Raw genomic sequence first — 10,650 nt, forward strand, 5'->3', positions numbered from 1 at the left:
GCGCAACTTCTTCGGTTCCAGTTCACGAACTAGTGGTTCCCCAACCGATTTTTTTCTTTACTTCATAAACGGATTTTTTAAATAATTCAAGTAGCAACATTTAGTACCCCTTAACTTAACCAGAACTTTCATCTTGTAACATGAAATTGATAACACAATTTAAACCATGGTGGCTTAAAATATTTATTTAACAAGTATTTATTTTATTTATTAGTCTTTCCTTTATAAAATTTAAAAATGTGTATTTTGTTCTCTAGAAATACATACAAGTTTGAGATTCCGCCAAGAAAGCAAACGTTCGCTGCTAATTAAAATAGTTTTTAAACATGTTTGTATTTTAGGTTTTGTTTTAATAAGCCACAAACATATATGTTTTTCAAAAATATATATATATATATATTACAGCCCATATTATTTAAGTAATTTCTAGAATTTCTTTAAGAATCAGCGCCAACCCAGTTTCAAAATAAAAAACAAAATCTGAGCCATTTACAAAATAACTTATATTTGTAAAATTCAAAAACGTTCTACTTAGATATTAGTATTTGTGTTATTAACTGCGTTAATTAGGTCATCATCACTCGAGCTCTTTTAGAAGTTATGAGCATTCTTAAACTGTCCGTAACTCTGCGTATTCTCAATGTCAGCGGCATATACATTATATAGTATAGGTAATTTAGCTTAGCAGCTTAGGTAAATTAAATAATGCACTAGACTTAAACTAGGTAAGTGTACGAAACAAAATACTAGGGTTTGTTCAACTGCTGTTGATGGCGTCCTGCGACTTCATGGTCGAATTGGAGAGCAGTTCTCCGTCGGCCAAAAGATCGGCACTGGATGCCACAGTTGGCATTTGGGCCTGCGGCACTGCCACATTCACTGGGATCATTGGCACCATTGGCACTGCCGTGGCCTCCATTCCCGGGGCGGTGCTGATGGTTCGGGCCAGATTCTTCTGCTGGCGCATCAGTTTCTCCTTCTCGCGAGCCGCCTTCAGCTTGTCGAAGTCATCACCCTCGTCCTCGACCTGCGCAGCCGCAGCCGCAGCCGCTAGGAGATCATTGGAGGACCTCAGGTCCATGTTTTCCACTGCAAAAATATATGGAAAATATTAGTTAAGTGTATTTGTTGGTCGGAAAAATCAATGATAACGTGCAACTTCTAAATGGCTGGGTACTAATGCTAGGCGGGTACCAATATGAAGTTGGAATTACGGGTTATTGGCTACCTACTTGACCAGCCAGAAACCTTTTCTGCGGCCTTACGTAGTTCAAAAGTATTAAATTTGAAGGGCTAAGCTGGGGTTAGTACTCAACAAGTGGGCATCGCTTTCAAAAAACACATGCCAATTGCTTAACAAAATTAAATTAATCAAGAAAAGAAAGAACAATATAATACTTTCTGCAATGGTAAAAAAAGAAAGTATATACTCAGGTGTGCTTGAATTTTATTAAGTTCCGAGAATTATGTTTGAAGTCTGCTTTGTTAAAATAAATATTAGTTTTAAAGTAAAAGTAACTTAAAAAGTGTACAAAAAATTGTATATTTAACTCGGATGTAGTTCAAGCCAAAACTAGATAGTTAGTTAGCTGTTCTTAAATGGAAGTATTCAACATGATTTAATAATTTCAAATCATTTTCAGATACACAAACTACAAATATTTATTCCGAGAATTTCTTAATTGTAAACCAATGAACTGTGAAAATGAATGAAATGAATCACACCTGTTACAAAAAAAAAAAACACAAAATCAATAGAACAACAACAAAACGGGGGGAAATTGGCAACAATTACGTAGAAGAGCAAGCTAAAGTATTCGAACAAGTTAATATGGCCAATGGATGTGAACTTTACCGGGCGTGACGAACCACCTGAAAACCTGCGGTGCATCGGGCCTCTCTATAAAAGTTCCCGAATTTGTTGAAAATGAAGATACACAAATGTTAAAAATGAGAGTTTAAGAAGCGGTTGGGCATTCTAACACATGAAGAACCTTTGGACTCACCTGTCTCCCGGCTGGCGGCCTTTTGAGGATCGTACAGGGACTTGGAGCTCTCGCCCACTGGGGAACTTGGAGCAGTGGCTGCATTGGACAGAAGTAGGGGACTTCCACCCGCCGGAGCTGAAGTACTGAGCAGTGCATCCACTCCGCCCGGTGGAAATAGAGTGGGTTCGTACTGGGATTGGGCACGATTGTATGAGGGTGGACGTGCTGGTATGTCCACCGGTTCTGAGTGGGCGGGTGGCGGCTGCAGGGGCACAGATGGGCCAGCTCCCGAGGACGAGGTCGGTGCAAAGATATCCATGACATTGGGCCGCGGCTCACTGGCTCTCATGGATGTGATGGTGGCCTGTTCGTCCACCTCTTCGATGACTTGTTGGGTGATCCTCAGACTGCCAACTGGTTTTCCCGCCGACGTAGCCGATCCCACAACTCCTCCCGAGAGACTCGCCGAACTGGCGCTGGCCGGGAACTTGTAGGGCTGATCCTGACTGGGCGTGGCCGATCCCGGTCTGCTGTCATCGCGACTTAGGAACCGCTTGAGTGCCGAGGCCACAGTATTCACCCGGGATAGAGTACCCGAAACACTCACTAGCGAGGGCGACGATCCCAGGCGCATTTTGCCATTCCCAGCTGAGAAGTGTATGCCACTAGCATCATCAGCCTGGTTTAAGATATATTAAAGAAATATTAGATTCATATAGTCTTAGCAATTAGTAGATAGATTATATTCTTAGTTCCGCTGTGCCCGGATTACTTGAAACCATTTAGTGCTCAAAAGTCAGTGCAGCAGAAAGCATTCGAAAGTCGTGCAGTGCGAGGTGCTGTTAGAGGCTGTGGACAGATCTCTTAGACAATTAGAATCAAAAGTTAGTATTCACATTCTTAAAGCATAGAGACACAAACACCTTTCTAAGATTATGGTTAGACTGGAGATGGGGCACAGTAAAATATGCTCAAATGAAATAAAATGGTAAAAGAGAAAGAAATCACTTAAAACTTACAATAATAATAATCATAATAACTTCTTACGATAAATAGGTCATTCAATCTAAAATTTATAAATAATATTCTAGAAGCATTCTCTAAGTTAAAATAAAAATCTCATAATCATCATAATTTCTGAGTATAGCTTTTTAGATCACCGCTAATTAGATAGTCTCATTAGTAAGGCTTATCATCTAGTAATTCAATAAATACTTGAATAAATACTTGAGCTTTTACTGTGCCCACCCCTTAGAAATAGTTATACACACTCTGTACATCTAGATTAGGTTTTATATATACCAAGCACCGTTGTGATTCAGAATGCCAATGAGCGAACTGTGATCCCACAAAAGCAATGTCTCTTCGTGTTGAACAAGAAAAAGAGGTTAGAAACTTGTAATTTCGATAATAAATTGCATTTAGTTTCGACTTGGATCAGATCGCAGGACGAGAGATGATGAATTTGGTTAACCAATCGAGAGTTCAGGTGCCAATGCTTCGTAACGCTAGGGAATGCAGCCAACGTTTTGATTCTAACCTCCTCATCTGCCGAGCCCTTGGGAAAGTCATAAGTAACGGTCTGGACCCCGGAGTCCGCGACCGGAGCTTGAACTTGACCCCCCGGAGCAGGGGGCTTCGCTTCCGCGGCGGCAGCGGCGGCGGCGGGGTCACCACTAGCATTACCAACCATTTCATCAATCCGCACGGACGACATTGTCGAGGGCATGGCCGCATTCTTGGGCACCTCGATCTTGGCAGTGGACGGTTCCGGATGATTCTCCCTGAATCTCTCGGCAGCTATTGTGTAGGGCAGCTCGTTGGGGAACACCTCATCCCAGTACTGATCCTTAAGGAGCTCGGGATGGTCATGGTGCATCTCGTCGACGATCAGGTAGGATACCTGCAGATTACGATCCACCATCCAGTTGACCTAGGAAAAATTTAATATATTTATAAGATTGGAATATCCATATATCATCTAGCACGTACCTCAAAATCATCATCATCCTCGCCAAAGGGATTTATCAGGGACTCGGCCACCTTGAGCCAACCCATGTAGAAGAAGAACTGCAGCGTGGTGAAGACCGGAAAGTACAGATCCACCTTGTTTAGGTAAGTGGTATTGCCCACCACCTTGCCATCCGTCCATTGCTGACCCATGCAGCAGGTGAGGAAGTAGGAGTAGACCGCCAGGGTCACCACTTGGGTGTACACTAGGGGTACACTGATGGTATCATAGCTGATCAAGAGACCACACTGACCCCGAAACTTGTTCAGCTCATCGATGATCGTCTTCACAGCGAAGTCATCTCGAATACGGCCCTCTTTTCTAGCTCTAGTTATTATACTAGCAGCCCAAACGATGGGCAACCAATGTTTCGAGGGTCTCGGAAAGGCCTTGTTCATGGTCTCTATAATGGTTTTCTCATTATCATTTAGCAGACCCGCTTCCACTAGATTGTCAAGGCCCGGGAAACGTTTCTTCACCCTCGGCGAAACATTCGCCAGGACCATGGTCAAACAAAGGCACACATAACGCATAATTGTTCGTCTCATCATACGTCCTCGTTCGTCCTGGCCATGAACATTGGAGCTAACGAACACCGCAATGGGATCTGGCCAGGGAATGGAGGTGTACTGATTCCACCAACGGGTCATCACAATCGAGACATAGAAACCCAGCACAAAGGACAGGGGTATGAGTTCTCTATAACTATCACAGTACTGAACAATGGCCTCAAAGGTTCTGAAAAAAAGTAAATATTATGAGTAACAGAAAAAAAACAGGTTAAATTATTATTTACAGTGGACGATCGGTAGAAATTAACATATATGTTTGCTTTTAATATTAACACCTTTATGAAATGGTAATGTCAATTTTGCAGATGTTCCTCCAAATTATTAGGATTTTGGGTTTTTAGTTTCTTATGCACTTTATGAAGATAACGACTGCTAATATAATTTTATCTTTTGAACACAAATAATTTGTTATTTAAACTTGATATTTAATCTGCAAAGATTTGCTTAAGATCTTATCTGTGATTTTAACGCGAGCGCTCTATAGCAACAGTATTATAGCAAACATACTTTTATAAAATTTCTTTTTCGATATTTTGATACTCACTCTTTTTGGGGAGCGTTGAGGCCGAAACGATACACCATGTTGATCGCATAGTAAATGGTCAAAAAGGCCAAAAGATCTAGCCAGACCAGCTTGTAAATGCTTCCACGCCATCTGAAAACAGGTAATGGGGTTATATTAAACTTATAATTGGTAATTGTTCCCCACTCGATTTCTTTGCCATCAGCCTTTATAAATAGACCGTGAACGTCAAACTAATCAGCATACAGTGGCCCTTATCAGGCAATAAATATTTCTGCTATGGATCCGTTCCAGATTCGCCACTTGAGTTTCGAATTTGCCTATGTTGACCAGCGGCACTGTGTCTGAGGATGATACGTCACGGCGAATTTACCCTGCTGATACGAAATGATAATTTTGGCCACTTGTTGTTGACACAAAACGTCATAAAATATATACATTGGAGCCCTCGAAATATAAACATTGTCTATAGAAATTTGCGCCTGCCTTGACATGACGTCCAGACGATATTTATAAAGCTTATCAGCCGAATAATGCGTGATATAACGAACAATCAAACGATATCTTTTAACCAAGAAAAGGTAATTCTGTCAGAACCAAAACAAAATTATATGGTTATTTTTTGGAATTTGTAAAAACACATGCCTTAGGGAGAATAACTAGTGAGTCATGTGGGGAGATTCCCATTTTGACCATGGGGTATTGTTATTGACCACTATACACCGATAAAACAATATCAACAGCAGCTTAATTAGATCATCAAACGATAGATTATATTACCATCGACCTTATTATCAGCCATAAATGAATGGGGGAAAATGCGTAGGGGAAGAACTCAACCCCCGTCAAATTCGTTATTAAATTATAATTCAGCCAACAAGCCATGACAGATGTCAGAGTTATGGGTACACGGGTCTAGATTACATACTTCGTATAGAGGGGAGGACAAGATGGGAATGACTTTTGTGGCAATTGCAGTTTGCCATATGAAGGAAAGTGGAAAAGTTCTGTAATTTGCATTCGCCGCAATTGTGCTTCTCGGCTGGTTATCCCATCCAATTGTCCAGAGTGTGTCAATGCTCTATAATTAGCAAACGAGCTAACAATTTCGCACTGTACTTCTATATCTGTCGATCGTCGAGTTAAGTATATAAGACTTTAACTTTACTCACCTGAGTAGCAATTTTAGAAAACAGCCAAAGCCGCGACAAGTGGCCACTTCACTTGTGTACGATATTGTCATTTTTCTCTCCTGTTTTTTATTTAACCTCCAACTTAGTTTGTTTGTAGTGCTCTTTTATAGCTGAGATTGTTGTTCCGACTGTCTTATCGCGACCCACACATCGCTGTTTGTCGAAAATGAAAGTTCCACTCTTCACCTGAAATCAAATAAGATAGAACACGATTTTTTATAGAGGCTCAGGGTTATGTAATAACAGAGGAAGTGCAAGCAATTACTCATAACAGTACCAGGAATCGTTGACAGAGCTTTTATAAATGCAATTTGAAATTCTAAAAATCGATTTTTTTCACAATTAGACATGCGACGAAACTACCGAAGGAAACCCGCAGCGCGGAAAACAATTGAATTGCATTTAACATTTAACAGAAATGCAACAGCTCCGGGCTGATTATATTAATTGCAGCAATTTATATAGTCTATGGCACAAAAGCCTCGATGCATGTTCAGATATTTGTGTATATGTTCTTTATATATATGTATCTGAAAACGCTCTGAGTTGCAAAAACACTCAACTTTGCGTGTGGGCGATGTCAAAGTCATCGTTTGAGCATTCAGGCGGTCTCCATTTGATTTCGAGAGGTGTCTCTGGGGGTCAGCCTCCAACGATTAGATACCAATTAACCAAGCAAACAGACTCAAAGTTAAACTCCGAATGCCATTTAGGTACAACCTATTTCCGATTTCGGGGAATAACTAGGGGAAATACATTATATAATAAGGCCAAGATGAGCTCATTGAGTTGGATTTTCCTCATATAGAATTTTGTTTATCTCCCATGTATTCTGATGAATTTCCGTCCCAAAAGAGAGACAACAAAAATGCGAGAACTTCTGCGAGCCGGTGAGCTAATGATCAGAAATCACACCACGATCTCGGCTCCGAGCTCAAATTATATTACCAAGACCGAACCGACTATGTGCCATGTGATCCCGGCCTTTCTGGTGGGGAGAACATGACATCATGTATCGGTCTGCTTACTTTAGAGGGGTTCGCTAGGTATGCTTAGCTTAAAACCAATCGTTATTTACACAGAAAAAAATAGTCTAAGTAATGTTAAAATTTACATGAAAATACCATTTATTGCTGGAAGTATTCATATGATATCAATATAATGTTTAAGTAATATACACTGGTCGGCATATGTATTTTGACAAAACAAAAGTTAAGTATTCTTATAACTTGAATTTACTTCTTATAAACTATAGGCATCAATGGAAAGGTAATTTAAATGCCGTTTGAATAATACAATACATTTCTTAACCCATTCAGTATTTATTGAAAAGGACGAATTTGTGTAAATCAACTTAAAATTTTTTTTTTTTAATTTTTTCCTCGACTTGAAAACTTAAATTTTTTGATGCAAAAAGTTTCTTCAAACAAAAATAATAGTAACTGCAAAAAGAATTTTTCAAAAATCATTTTTCTTATATTTTTTATGATTTTTTGAAAATGCTGAAAAACAGGCATTTGAGCCATATTTTTCTCTTTTTCATACAAATTTTTTCCGACATTGTCACCTTCAAAAAATCATAAAAAATATAAGCAAAATGATTTTTGAAAAATTCTTTTTGCAGTTACTATTATTTTTGTTTGAAGAAACTTTTTGCATCAAAAAATTTAAGTTTTCAAGTCCAGGAAAAAAGTTTAAAAGTAGATGTTTACACAAATTCGTCCTTTTCAATAAGTACTGAATGGGTTAAGAAATGTATTGTATCATTCAAACGGCATTGAAATTACCTTTCCATTGATGCCAAAGTTTACAAGAAGTAAGTTCTAATTATGAATATATTTAACTTTTGTTTTGTCAAAATACTTATGCCGACCACTGTATACTAAAACATTATTATAATTTTCAAAAATATTATTATATTTTAGTAAATATTTTTAATGTCCATTAACATTCTTGTTATTTAATGAAATTTTGTACTGCTCGAAAAGGGCTGGGTGTTAAACTTTTCAAACAAAAGTTTGTCTTGGATGTTAGTAAGTAAATGTAATACTTAAAATAATTTAAAAAATTGAACTTATAATTTTCTGTGTATGCTTGTATACCTAAATTTAGTTTGATTTATTTCAGACATGGCTGAAAAAACTCATAAAAAAAACAATGAAATGACGTAGTCCCCTGATTACTAGTTCGAATTTGATTAGGCAGTCAAGGTAACTCATCGCTTTTAAGGGTTTACAGTGCTATGTGATTGTTTTACTATTATTTAAAAAAGAATTTTGAAAGCCTGATGAATTATCACTCCCTTGTAATCCATCGGAGCTGAAATGGCAAATGTCTGAGAGCGTCTTAAATTCTGGGTAAACAAAAGAAAAAGCGATAAGAACGAGACTTTCGACTGGATATATAGTAGGTATAAAACAAATAAGCTAATTTATCGTACATGTGAATGATGTGTTCGAGTAAACAGAAGCAGACAAAAGAATAGTAGTATACGTTGGATAAATAAAAAACGGGACGCTTTATGTAAGAGGCTTACTAAGCAAAAATATTTCATTAATATTATTCATTATATACAAAAAATTAGTTTTTTATAAACATGGGAAAATCCCTGTTCTCTTTTATATCGAATGCAAATATTTTGACCGCAGCTGTACAAATGGATTGCAGTCAATAAATTTGCTCTTGTCGAAAACATCAAAGAAGATTCGTTATTTATTGTTTTAAATCTTGGCATTTAGAGGGTAGTCTCCAAGCCGAACCCTTTTCCATATTTCATCATCCAAAAGTGGCACTCGAAGTGATAAACAATCCAGTGTCATTTTGCTGATTTCTTTGTCTCATTCCGTTTATTAAGAAAACTTATCGATGTGTTGGCTTCGCGAGAACTGACCTCTTCCCTTGCCTTTATATAATGCATTTCGCTCAGGGGACGCAATATTTGCGGATTAAACTTTCAACGTCAACATTGTTGACCTATAAAAACAAATATATCGGTCATATTTACAGAGACTTGTCGCCATTATCTCTCCCATTAGCATAATACTAAATATTCGTTACAATGATTCAAAGTTGACGACAACATTCGAATCCAAATGGCCCGAGGTTAATGACTTTTTCGGCGAACATTTGGCTGGCGACTTTCGAGAGTTGTCAGTGGGCCAGAAAGACGCGTGGCTAAATTTAAATTATTGTCAACCGAGAGCTCCACATTGCATTTTATTAAAATTCTTGGCATTACAGGCATAGCGCGTAGGAAGAAATAGAAAATTAGGTAGGCGAGGCGACAGTGGAAAGTAGTTAAAGTAGGTGATACAACCCTTAAGTATTGGGGATACAGGTATTATTATAAGGTATATTATAAGGTATTACTTTAAATAGTTTTCATAAAATGGATAATTTTTAAACTATGATACTTTATTTTTTCTATTTTATCCAAAGTAAAAACAAACAATTTTTCTGAGAGAAATTAACAAAATATTTGTAACGTTTGTTAATATATTATTTTTTGTTTTTTATCATTTTTTTTGCTGAGCGTGAAGGTCAACTTTTTAAGTTATTACATATTCACATTTGATTTATGATTTTTTCCGCTTAGCAATTGTGTTATCTGCGGTGAAGTTTATTAATAGCTTCCTTTTGGTTGCCCAAGTAATTTGCGTAGAGATTGCAGTTGCAAAACCAAAGTGGATGAGTCACTAGAGAACGATACATATATCATATCCATAGTATATGTAAATGCCATATACTTAAGGGCATTTCAGATTTGATTTTCACATTTTTCAGGTTGTACAATTTCGGGATTGCCAAATCGATTTAAAAATTCGCTCGTCACGCGTTTGATTCCGATTTTAGTTGTTATTCCTGGCGGTGCACTGTTATTAAATCGACCCCATGGTCACTTACACTTACATTTGTTGTTGTTTCTGCTGTGATTCCAAGGCACGCAAGCGGCGGCAAACAACAATAAGGTTAACAAATTGGCAGGTAGCAAAAATAAAAATATAAGGTAGCAAAAGGGCTCAAAACTAACACTATGTTGTTATGGGTATGGGTTTTATGTACAGCGAGTATTTTCTTCACTTGGCCTTTATGCTTCACTATTTCACGTCGTCGTTGCCGCCGAACTTCTTACACAAACACACACACAGGCACAAAAGCGGGCACAAATACATGGACAAAGACAGAGGCGGCCATTCAACAAAAATCGCGTTCTTAAGATTTTCCGTTTCTGGTTAGGAGCCCTTTTCTCTATTTTATTTGGCCACTTCCGCGCTCAATGGCCGCCAAATTGAAACTGAGACCACTGCCATGCGAAAATCATGCACTCAGCTCGGCGTACAGCTGTGCTGAAAGCGAGTGCGAA

General features: G+C 38.2%; 1 protein-coding gene across 5 annotated transcripts; it reads right to left on the minus strand.

The window, feature by feature from the left end:
• Window positions 1–481: 481 nt before the first annotated feature.
• LOC119557176 (bestrophin-2) lies at window positions 482–10,564 on the minus strand. 5 transcript variants are annotated; one of them, XM_037869824.1, is made up of 8 exons: window positions 10,197–10,564; window positions 6,267–6,473; window positions 5,116–5,226; window positions 3,981–4,737; window positions 3,679–3,921; window positions 2,007–2,667; window positions 1,856–1,900; window positions 482–1,089 (listed from the first exon to the last, which is right to left on the minus strand). In XM_037869824.1, exons 2-8 carry the CDS (start codon window positions 6,335–6,337, stop codon window positions 758–760), a joined length of 2,220 nt encoding a protein of 739 aa, XP_037725752.1. In that variant the 5' UTR covers window positions 6,338–6,473; window positions 10,197–10,564; the 3' UTR covers window positions 482–757. The 5 variants fall into 5 exon arrangements, with proteins under 5 accessions (XP_037725752.1, XP_037725721.1, XP_037725731.1 ...); XM_037869793.1 differs by having other exon boundaries at window positions 3,529–3,921; XM_037869803.1 differs by having other exon boundaries at window positions 3,529–3,921; window positions 10,191–10,564.
• Between the last annotated feature and the right edge of the window lie 86 nt (window positions 10,565–10,650).

The sequence above is a fragment of the Drosophila subpulchrella genome, chromosome 3R, assembly GCF_014743375.2.
Source record: "Drosophila subpulchrella strain 33 F10 #4 breed RU33 chromosome 3R, RU_Dsub_v1.1 Primary Assembly, whole genome shotgun sequence".
NCBI classification, from domain to species: Eukaryota; Metazoa; Arthropoda; class Insecta; order Diptera; family Drosophilidae; genus Drosophila; species Drosophila subpulchrella.